Source organism: Rhinatrema bivittatum, chromosome 7, assembly GCF_901001135.1.
Source record: "Rhinatrema bivittatum chromosome 7, aRhiBiv1.1, whole genome shotgun sequence".
Classification (NCBI taxonomy): domain Eukaryota; kingdom Metazoa; phylum Chordata; class Amphibia; order Gymnophiona; family Rhinatrematidae; genus Rhinatrema; species Rhinatrema bivittatum.
In genome coordinates this window covers 106,548,478-106,568,318 of record NC_042621.1, presented here as the reverse complement: position 1 = coordinate 106,568,318, position 19,841 = coordinate 106,548,478, and the positions used below count along the sequence as shown (strand labels likewise).

The window sequence follows — 19,841 nt, the reverse complement described above, 5'->3', positions numbered from 1 at the left end:
GCTGATGACTTGCAGATATTTTTTTTTTTTAATCATTACTGGGGACGTAGATGAAGCTTTACTAAATATAGCAAAGGTGATAAATGATGTTACTATATAGATGTGTCAAAATAATTCACTAGTAAACATTAAAAAAATGGAAATTAATTCTTTTGCAAGGGGAGTAAGAATAATGAGGTCATCATTAAAGGTAGAAGGGGGAAAATGTGAGGACAGCAGAATTCGTTTGTGACTTAGGAGCGCTTTTAGATTCCGAATTTTCTGTGATTGCAATTACAAACAGTAGTTAGGAAAGGCTTTTTTTAAAGATTAGGCGACTGAAATATTTTAAATAAAACTGATTTTAGAAATGTAATACAGGCATTTGTATTGCCATACATAGATTACTGCAGTGGGCTTTATGTGGGTCTTCCCAAGTGCTATCTGACAGCACTACAATTATTATTGAATGCTGCAGCGCGGGTGATCACAGGTTATACTTTATCCGTACACATAACTCCGATGCTTAAAGAACTACATTGGCTCCCGTTTGAATCCTGAGTCCAATTTAAAATCTTAACGATGGTATATTAGATTGTACATAGGAAATGTCCTTTGCATTTATCAGAGTTGATGCAAGAATATTGCTCTCGCTGTAGTTTACGCTCGGAAAATCATCTGCTACTAATGGTTCCAGGTGCAAAAGATACTCAGCTCAGAGTGACCTCGAATCATGCATTCTCTCAGATAACTCCCATACTATAGGATAAAATGCCTTCAGAAATACATGTTATAGTAGATTATAGGAATTTTAGGAAAAGTTTGAAAACTTTCTTTTGTAAAACTGTTTTTAAATTATGTTTAATAATTTTGGATTTTTTTAGAATGCTGTGATATTTATTTCTGTCTGTATGATAAATGTTGTAAACCGCTTTGAACACAAGTGTGGTAAGATTGCAGTGTAAAAAATCATGTAAATAAATAAAGGTAAACTTTCAAACAACTCTTCATGGCCACATATATGCAGGTATATGGCCGTGCGGAGATCTACAATAGTATTTTATAACCCACTCATATCATATATGTGCGTATTATAAAACACGAGTATGTCTACCCCCAACGTACACGCATATGTATGCTTGCGTGCAGATACACGCAATGCAATGAAAATAAATATTTCAATGTACTGAATGTACGTACTTTTCCTACAAATTTAAAAAATATATGTGTATATATTTTATGCATGAAAAAAAAAGTAGGACTTGCTCCTGTAAAACTTGATTTATGCGCGGAAGTCGGTATATTTTAAATCATACATGCGGAATTGAAAATACCAATGTTCTCAATTCTTCAACCAGTTTGCCCAATCTTTCTCCAGATCATCAAGACGCTCCTAGTTCTTCAGTCTGACCTCCTCCCCAGTTCATCCAGATCTCTCACCCAGCCAATAATCCCAATAGTACACCATAAACAAATCTGATATCAATTACACAAGATAATTAACAAATGATGGTTTATGGATTTTTCATCCAGGAACTTATCCAAACCTTTTTCAAAGATAGTTACAATAATAGCTTTCCCTACATCCTCTGGCAATGAATTCCCGAGCTTAATTATGAGTTGAGTAAAAAATATTTTCTCTTATTAGTTTTAAATGTATTACCTAGTAACTTCATTGTATGTCCCCTGGTTTTTGTACTCTTTCAAAAAGTAAACAACTGATTAACATTTACTCATTCCACTCAACTCATTATTTTATAGATCTCTATCATATTTCCCCTCAGCCTTCTCATAACCTCTTTAGCCTTTCTTCATAGGGGAATTATTACAACCTCTTTATCATTTTAGTCACCCTACTCTGTATCTTTTCTAATTCTGTTATATCTTTTTTGAGATGTGGTGATCAGAACTGCACACGATACTCAAGATGAGGTCGCATCATGATATTCCTGTTTTATTCTCCATTCCTTTCCTAAAAATTCCTAACTTTCTCTTTGCTTTCTTGGCTCCTGCTGCAGACTGAACATAAGATTTCAATGTATTATCAATGATGATGCCTAGATTCTTTTCCTGAGTGGTGACTCCTAATGTGGAGCCTTGCATTATGTAGCTATAATTTGGATTACTCTTCTCTAAGTGCATCATTTTGCATTTGCCCATATTAAATTTCATTTGCCCTTTGCATGCCCAGTCTCCCAGTTTTCCAAGGTACTCTTCCAATTTCTCACAATCCTCTTGTGATTTAACAACTGAATAATTTTATGTCATCAGCAAATTTGATCACCTCACTTGATCTCATTTCCATATATATAATTTTTTCAATGCTACTATTGGTCTTCTTGAGTGGGAAACACCACTTTATATTCAAACTTATATATTGTATATCCTTATTAATACTTTAGGATATTGTAATACATTAGAGACTAAGTCATTAAGCTTAGTCTCAAATGACTCTTATTTTAAATATTCAAATAGATGATTTTGAAATCCTCTTGACGGGTGTCCCACTTATCTCCTGTTTTCTTATATCCCAACAAGGGCCTTGTTTCGCCAACCAGGCTTCTTCAGGGGAATTAACTCGAAAAGACCAGACACCAGCATAGAGTTATCTCTCCCACCTCACGATTGTGTTATTTCTGAACAAAAAGGAGTGGGTCAGAAAAAGCATGCCCGAATCACTATGGCCACATGGCTCCCCTTGATTTAATGAAAATGTTCCCGGATTCAGGTATGCACTGTTATTTCAGTTCTGTAGCCTTCTTAGATCATCTGACGCAAACATCCACATGAATCACCATATGCCAACCACAGGCCATTATGCCCTTTAAAACATCACCTTCATGAAATAACTTTATACGTCAAAAACATCCAAGCGTGCTCAAACCTTAGAGTATCACCTAACGCCGCCTCCCCCGGCTGTTATCTTCAACGCCGGATAAGCAATATGAGACTCATCTTAGTCAAAGAAATCCCGGTGTGTTTCTAACCTTTTAAGGTTTTATATAGTACCTCACCGTCTTTACGGCTGGAGAGACCGTAAGCAGCCGTAAGGACGGTGAGTGAGTCAATTGGAGCAGGCAGAGAAAGAGCGAAAAAAGGGAAGGGAAAATGATAGGATGGTGGTGGTGAGAGGATGGAAAGGAAAGAGTGAGAAAGGAGAGCACGTAGTGTTGTTCCCTTACGTTCTCCTGAGAGGAGGTAAAGAGCTGGATGCACTATCAAATTCCTGTGTGAGGAGAGCGGGTGATACATACCACTCACTCTGCCCCCAACCCCCAAGGCAAAAGAGAGTCAGCTGAGTTTAGCTCGAAGAGGAGGCCTATGTGGCTGCCCTACTGTCCAAGGAAGGCAAGAAGAAGAGTTGATGGAGAGGATAATTTTCCTGAGAGAGGGTTTAATTGACAATCAGGGTGAGGGAGCTCAAGGACCACTAGGGATTGGGGGTGAAATTTAGGGGCTCCAGAACCACTGGGGGGAGGGGGGGGGGGGGAGATGAGGACCACTGGAGGAATCATGGAGAAGGGGCTGGGGTGTAGGGGATCACCAGAGCAAACAGGAGGAAGAGGAGGGCCACATTCTGCCTACCCTCCTCCTTACCTCAGTGACCCTTCATCTGCAACCTCCAGCAACTCCCAGTTGTCCTACACCCAGAAATTGTTTATTGAGCATGGCTGGGACTGAGTACTGGAGGAGCCGAAGGAGGATCACTGGGTTAAGACCATGAAAGCATGTTTTTGCATATATGTGTGTGTGAGACAGTGTGTGCTTAGGAGAGGATTCACACCCAGCCCTGGCTTCTCCCCCTCATGCGTGTCACACCTGGCCCTTTATCGCCTCCTGTTCCTTCTTCCCTCTTCCCTCTTCCCTCTTCCCTCCCCCCTCCAACCCCTGCTCCACAGTCCCACTTCCTTTTTCTCTACAAATTAAGCCCCATCTTAAATCCTTACAAGACTCATCAAAACAGGTGATATTTGGGCATGATTACAGTTCTGAGGGTTTCCATAGGGCACTCTGCCACACTACCCTTAACAGAAGGCATTGGGGTAACCTGCACAGAGCGGCAATTACTACCCTTAGCAGTAGGCATGGGGTTGGGGGGTGGTAACTCGCACAAAGCTGCATTTACTACCATAAGTAACTTGCTGGGCAGTCTTGAAGGAGCATTTCTTCTTTATCTGCCATCAGTTACTATGATAGATGTGACAATGTTACTATGTAAGTTATAAGCCAGATGCATTGGGGAAAGCCTGTGATTATCCCTGGGAGTGAAATATAAGAAACAGATCAATTATTGGGGATCAGACGGGTACTTGTGACCCAGATTGGACTCGATGGACCTTGGTCTGATCCAGCATGGGACTTCTTATGTTCTTATATGTTCTGCCTCCATAGCCATAAGAACATAAGAACATGCCATACTGGGTCAGACCAAGGGTACATCAAGCCCAGCATCCTGTTTGCAACAGTGGCCAGTCCAGGCCATAAGAACCTGACAAGTACCCAAAAACTAAGTCTATTCCATGTTACCATTGCTAGTAATAGCAGTGGCTATTTTCTAAGTCAACTTAATTAATAGCAGGTAATGGACCTCTCCAAGAACTTATCCAATCCTTTTTTAAACCCAGTTACACTAACTCCACTAACCACATCCTCTGGCAACAAATTCCAGAGTTTAATTGTGCATTGAGTAAAAAAGAACTTTCTCCGATTAGTTTTAAATGTGCTACTTGCTAACTTCATGGAGTGCCCCCTAGTCCTTCTACTATCCGAAAAAGTAAATAACCGATTCACATCTACCCGTTCTAGACCTCTCATGATTTTAAACACCTCTATCATATCCCCCCTCAGCCGTCTCTTCTCCAAGCTGAAAAGTCCTAACCTCTTTAGTCTTTCCTCATAGGGGAGCTGTTCCATTCCCCTTATCATAGAAGAAATGCATTTGTTGGAGGACACAAAGGAAATTTTGTTTCTTAGACATGAGGAACTGGTATTTTTAACACACGATTGCTGCTGGCAGGCATGGGAGCCATTTTTTGGCCTTATTCATTCAGTCTGTGTATGTGTGTGTGTTTTTTTCCAGAGGAAACTGGGATATTAATGGGAAAACAATCATGCCCTACAAGAAAGGGGCCTGGTGTAGTCTCTGCACCTCGGGCAGAGCCGGCTGTTTTAAGTCGTGGGATCACGTCGGAGGCCTCTGTGGTGAGTATTGGAACTGAGAAGGCTCTTCATGAACCACACGAGGAGGGCACTTTTCAAAGCCAATCCTATGTTTAAATAATAATGATTTATGTTCGTCAGTTCGCTGTCTGAAAATCGCAATATGACTGAAAGTCTACATGTTGTACTTATAGCCACATTTAGGGGAAGGGTTCCTGGGGATCTGTTTTGAGCACTTAGACTGTATTTTCATTCTGCTTCATGCAAAATCTACCTGCACAAAGAGAAGGTGCAAAAATCTGTGGGTACTTTGCAACCACTGCAACTTTCAGAAGGAAAGTATGTGCATATTTTCTCTATGAAAGTAAGACGATGGGTAAAAGGAACCTGAAGTGAACAGCCTGAAAACCAACCAACATATGTTTAAGGTCTGATAAAGGATACTTCATGGTGAAGACATCTATTGAGGTGAAGATCAATAGGAACATTTCCAGTTTTAGGAGTCATCATTAACAATGTAACTGGGGCAACCGTGACAGGTCAGTACCTCTCCACTCAATACAATCAAAAGATCAAATACCTGAAGCCAGAATTCGAGTGGAAATGAAACAGGCCGCAGCCTTATTGTATAGTCTAAACCCTGACAATAGGTCTAAACTGCATACTCAAGCCTTATACTACCAGATAATACTAAACTAAGCAGAAGTAGGAAAGAGCTTGTCCTCACCCCTTCCCAAACCCACCCTAGCTCACCTAAGCAAGCAAAGTTGGGGTCATGGCATTGAATATATGGGCCATCTGGACAGCTCACCCCATGCTAGCAAGACTGTTGGCCCTCCAGGCCTGCAATGTGTCTGGAAGAGTAATTAATGGCTTGCTGCTGAGCCATCTTCTGACCTCTAGGTGGTAGATGACTCTGGCCAATTTATTGAGCCTTCCAACAAAGACAGTGTCCCAAATGTAAATATTCTCACCCTTCCCCCAGTTTTAAGCTTAGATATATGTTATGGTTATTAGTGTTTGGGTGGATACTTGGACATTGTGGCAGCTGACGACGCCCACGGGGGCAGTCCTGTGAGGGACCACAGGGTCAGGCTAAACTCCGGACAGACAAACACAGATTTGAATCTTTTATTAAACAGTATATGGAACCACTAGAGGTGGCAGTAGTGAGTAGTGATTGTAGAGCCCGGCTGGGCACGTCTCTCACAGAACGCTGGAACAGTGGATCCTCTGTAGAGCAGTGCTATAGTGGAAAGAGACTGAGAGATATGAGCACACAATAGAATTATCATTCAGAGTCCCAAGTAGAAAAGGAGAGCTCCGAGACAAGGAGAGCAGGCCCTCAAGGAGCGAGTACCTGATCCCTTAAAGCAGAGAGACTCGGTAGCGTTGTACTCACTAGCAGTAGCAGTAGCAGATTTCCATTAGATGAGAGGTCTGGCACCGGAGCAGAGGGCAGGCCCTCGAGGAGCGAGTACCGGTTTCCTGATAGCACCTGAAAGAAGCAGAGAGGCCCCTGAGGAGCGGGTACACCGTTAGTGATCCTGAAGGGTAGTAAGAGTTCCAGTTAGAGCTGGAGTGGCAGAGTAGCTTAGGAACGGAGAGTGAATCTCATCCGTATGAATTCCGTTGCTAACTCAACGAGCTAGCAAATGTAGTAGGCAGATATACCCTGGAGTCGTGATGTCAGAAATGGCCATCTTGAGTGTTGAAAGCTGTTTTCCACTTGTTGCCTTCACGAATGCGAACCAAGTTATAGGCTCCCTTCAGGACAAGTTTTGAGAATATCTTGGCCCCTTGAAGTCGATCAAAGAGCTCCAATATCAGAGGTAAGGGGTATCGGTCTTTAATCGTGATCTCGTTCAGACCTCGATAATCGATACAAGGACGCAGTGGACCGTCCTTCTTCCCCACAAAGAAGAAGTCTGCGCTCGCAGGAGACTTAGATGGTCTAATGAAACCCTTTTGCAAATTCTCCTCAATATACTCCAACATGGCTTTATTCTCCACCACTGACAGGGGGTAGACACATCCTTTAGGAGGTTCAGCATTAGGTTTCAGTCTTATGACGCAGTCATAAGTTCTATGTGGTGGAAGGATGTCAGCAGCTTCTTTGGAGAGCACATCATGAAATGATGCATACTGAGGTGGAAGTCCTGGCATCACTAGAGTAGTAGGCATACAGAGAATAGGAGTAACCTCCTTTAGGCATTTGCCATGGCATTCTGGGCCCCAACGGGAGAGTTCCAATGTGGCCCAATTGAATTGCGGCATATGCAACTGCAACCAGGGTAACCCCAGAATGATAGGGTGTATGGCCTTCTCCAACACAAAGAAGGAAATCAATTCGGTATGGAGAGCGCCGGTGTGGAGGGATACCAGTTTGGTACAACAGGTAACAGCACTCGGTAAAGGCTCCCCGTGTATAGATGATAAGAGTAGTGGAGTCTTCATAGTGGTGAGGGGAATCCTCAAATGTTCCACTAAACGTTAAAGAATAAAATTACCTCCTGCCCCTGAGTCCACCAGGGCAAGAGTCTGAAACTCCAACGGTCCGCAGATCAGAGAGACAGGGAGAGAGAGCAGAGGAGAGGGCACAGTGAGGCTTAAGAAGAGTCCTCCCGCAGGACTTAGGCCCATTCATTTCCCGGACATATCGGGCATGTTTGGACTGCATGACCAGCTTGTCCATAGTACATGCACAATCCATTCCTCTTCCGAAGTCTTCTCTTTTTGGATGTCAGGTGACCATGACCAAGTTGCATCGGTTCTTTCTCACTGGCAACGGGAGTCAATGGAACCATCCTGAGTGCAGGCTTAGCACGAACCTCCTTCTGAAAGGTCCTTTACAAGACTTGAGTTCTTGCACCTTATCACGAAGCCGGTGATCAATTCTAGTAGCCAAGGCCACTAGCTCATCTAGCGAGTCAGGTGTCTCATGAGCAGCCGGCTCGTCCTTCAAGCGGGAATCCAAACCCAATGTAATTGAGTCGCAAGAGTCTTGAACTCTGTAGCGAAATCAGCTAGGGGTCGTTGCCTTGCTTCAGGTCCACCAATGTAGAACCAGCAACAGTATACCAGGCAGGATCATCAAAAACGGATTTAAACAAGTCCATATATCCGTCAATATCCTGAAGTATAGGGTCTTTGCATTCCCACAGCACGGAAGCCCAAGTCAGAGCCCTTACATCCAGGTAGGATAGAATATAAGTAGTCTTGGCGTAGGCTGTGGGGAAACGAGTAGGTTGCAATGCAAAATGCATACAACACTGGTTTAAGAAGCCTCTTGTTCTGTGAATCTCTCCAGAAAAACGTATTGGAGCAAGAGGCACAATAGTCTTTATAGTTACTTCAGGTAACTGACTTCATTACTGGATATGGAACCTTGATTCTTCTGTGCGTGCAGCTGATGAAACTCAGTAGTTCATTTATCCAATGCATCTTGTTGTTCAGCAATGCACAAGGCCAGGCCTAGAATGGCCTGCAAGGCGTTGAGCTGAGCCGGATCCATGGAGTTAGCAATCTGTTATGGTTATTAGTGTTTGGGTGGATCCTTGGACACTATGGCAGCTGACCACACCCACGGGGGGCAGTCCCGTGAGGGACCACAGTGTCAGGCTAAACTCCGGACAAACACAGATTTGAATCTTTTATTAAACAGTATATGGAACCACCAGAGGTGGCAGTAGTGAGTAGTGATTGTAGAGCCCAGTTGGGCGCGTCTCTCACAGAACGCTGGAACAGTGGATCCTCTGTAGGCAGTGCTGTAGTGGAAAGAGACTGAGAGATATGAGCACACAATAGAATTATCATTCAGAGTCCCAAGTAGAATAGGAGAGCTCCGAGACAGGGAGAGCAGGCCCTCGAGGAGCGAGTACCTGATCCCTTAGAGCAGAGAGATTCGGTAGTATTGTACTCACTAGCAGTAGCAGAGATTCCACTAGACGAGAGGTCTGGCACCGGAGCAGAGAGCAGGCCCTCGAGGAGCAAGTACCTGATTCCAGCGAAGCAGTACTGTAGAGAGAGATGTTTTCTGTACTCACTGATGGTGACTGTAGTTAGTTCTTCCAAGTAGAAGGTAGAAGTTGCAGGCAGCGACACAGGGAACATGGGCCCTCGAAGAATGAGTACCGGTTTCCTGATAGCACCTGAAAGAAGCACAGAGGCCCCCGAGGAGCAGGTACCCTGTTAGTGACCCCGAAGGGTAGTAAGAGTTCCCATTAGAGCTGGAGTGGCAGAGTAGCTTAGGAACGGAGAGCGAATCCCATCCGTACGAATTCCGTTGCTAACTCAATGAGCTAGCAAATGTAGTAGGCAGAATTACCCTGGAGTCATGACGTCAGAACAGGGGGACGCCCCTGAGGTTCGCGCCAACGTGGAAATAAATCTTAGGGCTGCGTGCGTGCATGCGCCTTAAAGGTACCTTGAAGGAGAATGGCAAGAGGCAGCACCAAAGCCGGTCCGGGGACGCCGGAGAGGTCGGCAAGCAGACGCTGCGGCGGCCATCAGTCCAAGGTGAGCGGGAGGAGCTGCAAGTAGAGAGAGGTAGGCGGGGCGAAGCCCACCACAAGACCTGAGCAGCCCACCTGGGTTTGCTTGGAGACCCCCATAACAAGCTGCGGCCTGACTGCTCATCTGGGCATCTACTTCCTACCCCTAACCCACCTTTCACCCTCTTTTAAAAAATAAATCCTAACCAGGTTCGGACAGATGCTTGCTATCTGGCAGAGTTCACAGATGCCCACTCATGTCTAATATGACAGCTCTTGTGGTGAATAACAATTTTTTGGACATGCTGATTGATTTTTGCTAAACACAGGCAGGAATGGACTCCTTTGGCTGCTAGGGACAATTTCAAGCCAAACAATATGGCTACCTGGCAACCAAGTGTTGAGGTGTGCTGAGTCATTCCTGATAGCATTTACCAGCTTCCTCCCAGTCAGATCATTCAAATCATTGACTAATGTGTTTGGGCAAGCCAGCAGCTGACAAACATGCGGAATAAGGTCATCCCCATCTCACCCAGATGACCTGCATCGCCTGCCCCAAATGAGTCCCAAAGGAGCTGGACTTCACATACCCTTCTGCCTAGAAATTATATGAATGACCCATGATCCATACTGCCTTCCGCCACCGACCGTCTCCTGCATTGAAGAGGGAGAAATTCAGTTAAGGGCAGGTCCCGGTAAGCCATTCTCCTGTCTAACAAAAGAGGTATAGGCAGCAGAGCGATGAATGGTCCTGGCTGTGAGACCAGAGGTGGCTCCACTGGAATCTGCCCCAGTCCTGAAGGAGTGAGTACTGTACCGCCTGTCTATATTCCAGCAGCCTGAAGGCCCTGTTTAAGTATGGCAGTCAACTGAAATCTGCTTTGAGTAAACCATCCTGATGTGCTAGGAAATCTCCCTTGCCTTGTGGATTCAATGACAGATAGTTTCTTACATGGGATACCAGGCAGGTTACTAGGCTGTCAGTGCAATGAGCTTCCCCTTGCCCAACTGGTCCATTTTTAACCATTGAATGTGCAATGCTTTCTCTGCGCAAAACAATTTAAAATTCTGCACACAAAACCTTAAAATTCTGTGCACAAAACTTAAAATTCTGCAAAATTCTGCAAACTTTATATTGGTCAAAATAACACAATTTACATGACAGTCTTTAAGTAATTACATTTTAAATTAATACAGAAAAAAAGTTATTACTTAGAGATGCGGAATTTTAAATATTTTGAGCAGAATTTCCCTAGAAATTAATTGTAAGAGTGTCCCTTCCACTCGCTCTCCCTACTCCCCTGGTCACTTTGCCCTCTCAGGCCCCAACTCCTCCACCTGCCAATATCTCTCCCCTCCACCTCTAGGCTCAACCCCTTCCACTCTATCGCCAGCCCCAGAGTTTGACCCCATTCTCAGTACTGCCCCTCACACAGGCTCCCTCTGTTCCTCCCTCTCTCAGACACATGCTCCCTCTCTCTAGTACACATACACACACCCTCATACTGACTCCCTCACTCTCTTGCACACACACATCCCCTCATACAGGGCCCTCTCTCTTGCATACACCCACACAAGCTCCCTTTCTCTCTCACACATACATCCTCACACAGACTACCTATGTCTCTCTGTCATGACCCCTTCACACAGGCTCTGTCTCACACATACACAATCCCTTCACACAGGCCAGCACCCTCACATACACACGATCCCTTTTTCATACACACGCGCTCCCAATCTCTCACACACATACACACTCCTTCACAATCTCCTCATATAGGCTCCCTCTCTCTGAAACCCACACTCAAGCATCCCCCCGCTCACACACCTGCTCTCTCTCTCTCTCACCCTCCCCTCTCTCACCCTCCTCTCTCTCACATCCCTCTCCTTGCTCTCTCACCCTCCCTTCCCTTCCCTACCCCTCTCCCTGCTCTCTCACACCACCTCCCCTTTCTCACACCCCTCTCCCTCTCCTCTCACACACACACATTCACTCTCACCGGGGCCTTCATCTTCGCCGTGTGCTCCGTTCACGGCGAAGATGAAGGCCCCGGTGAGAGTGAATGTGTGTGTGTGAGAGGAGAGGGAGAGGGGTGTGAGAAAGGGGAGGTGGTGTGAGAGAGCAGGGAGAGGGGTAGGGAAGGGAAGGGAGGGTGAGAGAGCAAGGAGAGGGATGTGAGAGAGAGGAGGGTGAGAGAGGGGAGGGTGAGAGAGAGAGAGAGCAGGTGTGTGAGCGGGGGGATGCTTGAGTGTGGGTTTCAGAGAGAGGGAGCCTATATGAGGAGATTGTGAAGGAGTGTGTATGTGTGTGAGAGATTGGGAGCGCGTGTGTATGAAAAAGGGATCGTGTGTATGTGAGGGTGCTGGCCTGTGTGAAGGGATTGTGTATGTGTGAGACAGAGCCTGTGTGAAGGGGTCATGACAGAGAGACATAGGTAGTCTGTGTGAGGATGTATGTGTGAGAGAGAAAGGGAGCTTGTGTGGGTGTATGCAAGAGAGAGGGCCCTGTATGAGGGGATGTGTGTGTGCAAGAGAGTGAGGGAGTCAGTATGAGGGTGTGTGTATGTGTACTAGAGAGAGGGAGCATGTGTCTGAGAGAGGGAGGAACAGAGGGAGCCTGTGTGAGGGGCAGTACTGAGAATGGGGTCAAACTCTGGGGCTGGCGATAGAGTGTTTGCGGCACATGGGGACGTTCATGTTCGCCGCGAACGGCGCACCAGGACCTTCATCTTTGCTGTGTTGAGCGTGTCTCGCAGCACACAGGGGCCTTCATCTTTGCGCTCTCTGTTCACGGCATTCCGGGGTCTCCTCTGCCATTTTCTGCAAAGAATTTAACAATTCTGTGCACGGGGGGGAATTCTGCACAAATTCTGCGCTCCGCAGTAGCACAGAATTCCCCCAGGACCAAATGCTGGCTTATCCTTGATCAATGAGACGTTTTCCGCATTTGTTATCTCTGCTGCGTGATGCTGCTACCAATTTCCCAACCCACATGACTGCAAAATATGCTAATAAGAAGGCAGCTCTAAATAGGACTGCTTCAGATTCTGAAGAGGCTGCCACTGGCAAAGAATGCCAAAGGGCCAATACGCACCCCTGATGCAATATTGTGCCCCTCCTGCGATAACAAATCGCAGATTAGTGAATCTAGGCCTTAGATTATGAGCCTTCTGGGGACAGGGAAATACTTGCGATACCTGAATGTAGTCCGTTTTGAAGTAGCTGAAAGGTGGAATATAAATCAAATACTTCTTCAAATACACAGTATAATTTATGGAACACAATGAGCCAAAAACCTGCATTCATTTATCTCACATTTGCTATTTCAGGGTTTCCCAATCTTCTCCTGGAGGCACGCTTAACCAGTCAGGTTTTCAGGATATCCATAATAAATATGCATGAGATAGATTTGCATACATTGGAGACCCAGGGTATGCAAATCTCTCATGCATTTTCATTGTGGCAATCCTGAAAACCCAATTGGATAGCTGTGCCTTCAGGAGAGGGGTGAGAAACATTGTACTAAATGCTAAATTGAGCATAACTTTTCTCAATACGTATAACAGCGATGGCCAACTCCAGTCCTCGTCCTATCTCATGAATATTCATTGTGGAGATCCTGAAAACCTGGCCTGTTTGCGGCTCTTGAAGACCGGAGTTGGCCGCCCCTGATTTATAAGGAGGGAAATTTTCCATCTTGGAGAAAATTCACCCAATAATCTTTTAGTTTTACAGAGACCAAGGAAAATCACAAGCTGGACATTTAGATTTTGCTAATTCCATACACAATAAGTCTGGTACAGTTTGGTCTATTTGGCTACATATTAGGTTACTTGTATAAACTGGACATTTGGTTATAATTCATTGTGGCATGGTATAATTGAATATATTTACTGTATGTGAGATACAGGAAGACTTGTGTGAATGGAATTCAGTGTGTGGAACAAGATGGCATGTGTGATTGCAGATTAGTGTAATATAAGCTGGCACGTGTGGGTATAACATCATGACATAAGCCTGGGCTGGTATGTTCAGTGTAGCAAAGACTGGCACAAGTGGGAACTCTGATATCTTAGATCACAGTTTCTCTCTTTTTGTTTATTTTAGAAGTTCCAAAGAATCCTTGTCGGATGAGCTGTGGAAACCACGGGCAGTTAAATATGAGCACCTGCCATTGTGACTGCCTTCCAGGCCATACAGGCAGGTATTGCCAAGGTGAGAAATTGCTTACAGCAGCTGAATACTGAGTACTGTGGGAGCAGAGTGGGCCAGATATTCATGAGCACCAGGTGGGAACAACCACCCAGTGCATCTGGTCCAGTATATGTTAATGTGTACAGCACATGCATTGAATTTGTACTGGTGGTGTACGACATGTAAATCAGTGTACACCGAATATACTATAACTATGCAAACTCATCCTATAGAGTTTTCCCTGCTAGATATTTCCCTTACTCTTCATTCCTTTATCTCTGTTGGCATCAAGTCCCTGAAGAAAGCCGCCTGATAGGTACTCTCCAGGTTCCCTTTTCTCTCTTATCATTTAATGCTGGCTACCTATCTTTGTTCTAGGTGCTGCTGCCTTTATAGCAATCCTTTTCCTTCCCTGATACATTTCATATTTGCATGTGACAGGGATCGACACCTCATTTTATCAGAGGACATGCAAACAGGCAGATTGCCAGTATGGTTGCAGGTTTCATGCTCTCTGCACAATGGGGTGCTTTTGTGCATGAGAAGGGGAATGACCATTTGATTCTTCAGAATTGAGATAACCTGAATTGACTGAATTGTGAGTGTGGAGTTTACCTACAGTATTAATAAATGAAAGCTCAAGGGAGGCCCTTTCACCAGCACTCAGCATCATCACCCTTTTCTCCAGTTAGAATACATTGACATCTCTTATACCATTAGGCATTGCCCAAGGTTGCAATTGCTAGAGATGTGCTTCGGGTAAAACTTTCATGTCAGGCTACGTTTCAGGGGGCCCCGCGCGGGAATTTCATTTTTCCCCCACGGTTCGGGGCTTTTTTTTTCAGGGGCCCCGATTTTCGGGTTAGTGCGCACTATCGGGAGTTAGTGCATGCTACCTCCCGTTAGTGTACACTAACTCCCGATAGTGCGCACTAACCTGGCAGAGCTAGCATACACTATCGGGAGTTAGCGCGCTCTAACTCAAAAATGAATTTTTTCTGAAATTTCAGAAAAAATTCAATCGTTTTTCAGTTTTCCCGAACCATTCCGAATTAGGCAATGTCGTTGACATTGCCTAATTCGGGAAAAATGATTGCACATCCCTGCTTGCAGTCCTGAATTCTGATGCAAAGTCATCGTAAGTGAAACAGGGTTGGCTTGGTCAGTACACAGTAGGGAGATCTAGGAGAACTGAATGCCACAGGAACTGGTGCTAGAGAAGTATTTGAAAACTTAATAATCCCACAATGAGGTTCAGAAGGAAAATCTATAAAACAAGGCTGCTTCATTTGGGCATTAGAAGCAGATTCAGACATACCTCTAATCTACAGGATCTGCCTTGTAGATTCAGACCTAGCATGTATCTCCAATGCCTGTAACCTTGTAATCATCCTTAACTCTGAACCCTTTCTCCATATCTTTCACCATCTCCAGAATATACATGTGTAAAGCTCCTTGTTCTGTGGCCATTGTAACATAATATATGATGGCAGATAATGACATAAGAACAAAGAACATAGAACTGGATCAGACCAAGGGTTCATCAAGCCCAGCATCCTGTTTCCAACAGTGGCCAATCCAGGCCATAAGAACCTGGCAAGTACTGTCTATCCAATGCTACTGTTGCTAGTAATAGCAGTGGCAGTCAACTTGATTAATAGCAGGTAATGGACATCTCTTCTAAGAACTTATCCAAACCTTTTTTAAACCCAGCTATGCTAACTGCACTAACCACATCCCCTGGCAACAAATTCCAGAGTTTAAATGTGCGTTGAGTGAAAAAGAACTTTCTCCGATTAGTTTTAAATGTGCCACATGCTAACTTCATGGAGTGCCCCCTAGTCTTTCTATTATCACATTTACCCATTCTAGACCTCTCATGATTTTAAAGACCTCTATCATATCCCCCCTCAGCCATCTCTTCTCCAAGCTGAAAAGTCCTAACCTCTTTAGTCTTTCCTCAAAGGGGAGCTGTTCCATTCCCTTTATCATTTTGGTTGCCCTTCTCTGTACCTGCTCCATCGCAACTATATATTTTATGAGATGCGGCGACCAGAATTGTACACAGTATTCAAGGTGTGGTCTCACCATGGAGCGATACAGAGGCATTATGACATTTTCCGTTTTATTCACCATTCCCTTCCTAATAATTACTAACATTCAGTTTGGTTTTTTGACTGCCACAGCACACTGAGCCAACAATTTAAATGTATTATCCACTATGACACCTAGATCTCTTTCCTGGGTGGTATCTCCTAATATGGAACCCAACATTGTGTAATTATAGCATGGGTTATTTTTCCCTATATGCATCACCTTGCACTTATCCACATTAAATTTCATCTGCCATTTGGATGCCCAATTTTCCTGTCTCACAAAGTCCTCCTGTAATGTATCACAATCCACTTGTGATTTAACTACTCTGAATAATTTTGAATCATCCGCAAATTTGATTACCTCACTCATCGTATTCCTTTCCCGATCATTTATAAATATATTGAAAAAAGCACGGGTCCCAGTTCAGATCCCTGAGGCACTCCACTGCCCACCCCCTTAGACCTGCATTTCTGGTTGTTATGACTTGTAGATATGTGGGCCCTGGGCCAAGGTGAGAGATGGTACCACCCACATGGAGGAGCCCTTTGAGCCTCACCATCGGGATGCACGATCTCAGTGGGCATCAGACACAGCTGTGGAATAGACTCTTTATTATAGAAGTAGAAAGGCACAGCTCACGAAGCGGGGGCTGCAGGAGAAAGCAACAAGGTTTGAGCAAGGGGTATGCCCAGAGGGAATACCTCAGACGTGAAGATCCGGTAGTGGTCCGTAGGTGGGGTACATCGAAGAAGTATCTCTGTAGTGATGATGCGGTAGTGGCCTGCAGCACAGGGTACACTGAGGGATTCCTCACTCAGAGATGGTATGGTAGTGGCCCGAGGCACAGGGTACACCGGAGAGGATCCCACAAAGGCTGGTACAGTAGTGGTCCGTGGAGTCAAGGTACTCACAGAGTACCAGGCAAGGGCGGATTGTGGGAAAATAGTGGCCCGGGGGATTTTTCTCCATACTGGCCCATGGGCACGCAATTACACATACAATATAATTTACATATATCATTTACATATATATGCACACACCCCTTAAAACATAAAAAAAAGCTACCCGGCACGCACATATTATAAAATCCATGGGCCACGCCCACATATATCATCATTTATAAAATATTTCAGTAAGTACTTCCATTCAACAAGAAACCTATTAGTTTGAGAACATTTACTATTTTCAGTAGAAGAGCAGGTGGCAGTACAACAATACACTGTTCCACAGTCACCAGCAGCTTGAACTGACGGGCTTAATCCCAGAGTCAGAACAAGTGACATTCTGAGGTAAAATTAATATACACGTTGTTGTGATAATTTCATTCACTGTTGTGATGCCAACAAGAAAACTTTGCATCTTGGAATTCATATGGCATCATACCTACTATGATATATTTCAGCATGGTCCTCCCGTATCAACACAGTATTATCTGCCAACACTCAACAAATAACAACCCTACCTATGAAAAAGAATACCACAAATATTACACCAGAATTTAAAATATCAATACACCTCCTATCAGGAAAACAGAACAGGCCAAGCTACTACAGATCCCTACAGAGAAACCACATGCTAAAAGAATGCTTCATCTCAGTCTTTGCATGCAGAACACAAACTCTCACCAAATACAGAATAAAGCCACATAAAGAATAAATAGAAATGTGCAGACAAAAACTAAACTGTAAAACGTATCACGCCAGACTCTATACAGTGCAACAATGGAAAACCAAAAATGTCACCATTCCTCAGGAAACAATCAATAAAATCAAGATATATATCATGAATCATAATTATAAAATCATACAAATAAAATAATTTCAAAACAGCTGATGAATAGAATATCCAATAATTAAAGACTCATGCAAATTTTGAAACCTTTACCAAATACCAATAAAATATTTCAAACAGCAGATACATCATATACTACCCAATAATTAAATGGTAGTCAATCAAGAAAAATGAACTTAAAAAGCCACCTTTACGATCCCTCTCCAGCAGTTCTCCTACTCCTTTCCCTTGCAGGCCACACTAGAAGCAGCAGTAGCTGCTAAAGCTGTCCTCACGGTCCTCTTCCTTAGGGACCACAACCAGTCTCTTCTCTCTCTCTCTCTCACTCACACACACACACACACACACACCAGTCACACCCTCAGGACCAGTTTCTGTCTCTCACACACTAATCATCTCCCCAACCAGTCTCTCTCTCTCACACAAACAAGCACACACATACCGGTCATCTCCCTGATCAGTATTTCTCACTTATACACGTCACCTCTCTGGCCAGTCTCTCTCAATCACACAATCTTACTTACACAGAGGCTTTCAATCACACACATGCTCTCTCTATTTCACTTACACACAAGCTCTCAATCACACACATGTTCTATCTCACTTACAAACAGGCTCAATCACACACATGCCCTCTCTCTCACAGCCACAAGCCAGCTAAAAACATACTCCATCCCTCTCTCTCACACACACACACACACATTGACACACACAAGCACCTTCCCTGTCACACACAGAAGCACCAGTCCTTTCACACATACACACACACACAGAAGCACCCTTCCAATCTCAAATACATATACACACAAAGGCCCCCAGCTGAACAGCTCGTCTCCAGCTGCGGCTGGCTGCGCGGCCTCCTTCTTCATTTCTTCGGTCCCCGCCGACCTGGTCTCCACTGCGGCTGACTGCATGGCAACCCATCTTCTTTTCTTCGGCTCCGCCGGCCTCCATCTTATTTTCTTCAGCCCCCGCCAGCCTCCATCTAAATTTCTTCGACCCCCGCTGGCCTGGTCTCTGGCTGTGGCTGGCTATGTGGCACCCATCTACTTTTCTTCGGCTCCGCCGGCCTCCATCTTCTTTTCTTCGGCCCCCGCCAGCCTGGTCTCCGACTGTGGCTGCACGGCACCCATCTTCATTTCTTCAGCCCCCGCCAGCCTCCATCTTCATTTCTCCAGCGATAGCTGGCTGTTCCGATCTTCTTTTCTTCGGCCCCCGCAGGCTGCAAGAGACCATTAACAGCCACGTGGAGTTGAGACCACGTGACCAGCTAGACCGGCCCACCGGGGGAAGCCCGAACCCCTGATAGGTCAATCCGCCACTGGTTCCAGGAGAGGTCCCGGGGAATGGGAACAGACATCAGTCCAAGGCAGAAGGCCCTCCGAGGAGCGGAGAGCCAGAGATGAGGAAGGGCCCCCAAGGAGCGGGTACCCAGAGCGTCTCACGCCGAAGTGCAGGAACTGGAACAGGAAGTCCGTGAGAGTGAAGCGGATTCAGCAATGAGGGAACTCCTTGCTAACTCGTCAATAGGCAGGGCCAGCCAGCTTAAGTATAGCAGAGTGAAGACGTCATCCGGAGGGGACGCCCCCGAGGTTCCCGGCATGACTTGCTTAAGACTGGCCCTTGCGCGCGCGCGCGCGCCTAGGTGATCCTGAAGGCAAGATGGCGGTCGGCAGCACGCACGGTTTCCTGGGAACGCCAGGAAGGTCGGCGGTAGCTGGCAGAGGCCGCCACTTTCCCCAGTGGTGTCAAAGTAGCAAAGAAAGAGGTGAGCATTAGTGGTCGCAGCCGTCTGTGACCGACGGGCAACACTGGTTTTTACTGGTATTGACTAGGATTGGAGTGTTCTGCCCCAGCTTTGCATGGCTCACGATGGCAGTGCTGAGATTAATCATGTGCATTTCTTACAGTGAGGTGCAGTGTGCAGTGCCTGCACGGGAAGTTCAAAGCAGATGAATGCTCCTGCCTGTGTGATGTGGGATATGGAGGTGCAGAATGTGCAAGTGAGTTTTATCTTTTTAACTTTATTTGCCCGCGTTATAAGATGTGTCCTGTGCACAGTGTCTGATGGTCATCCTTGCTGATAATAGAAAACAAGATTAAGAATAAAATATAAAATATCTTTTT

General features: G+C 45.1%; 1 protein-coding gene across 1 annotated transcript in view; it reads left to right on the top strand.

Annotated features, from left to right (window-relative positions):
* LOC115095348 (C-type lectin domain family 18 member A-like) overlaps positions 1-19,841 on the top strand; it is an 80,850-nt gene that overhangs the window by 37,233 nt on the left and 23,776 nt on the right. The window contains 3 exon segments of the mRNA XM_029608889.1: positions 5,060-5,181; positions 13,740-13,847; positions 19,625-19,717. Of these exon segments, the coding sequence (XP_029464749.1) occupies positions 5,060-5,181; positions 13,740-13,847; positions 19,625-19,717 (323 nt within the window).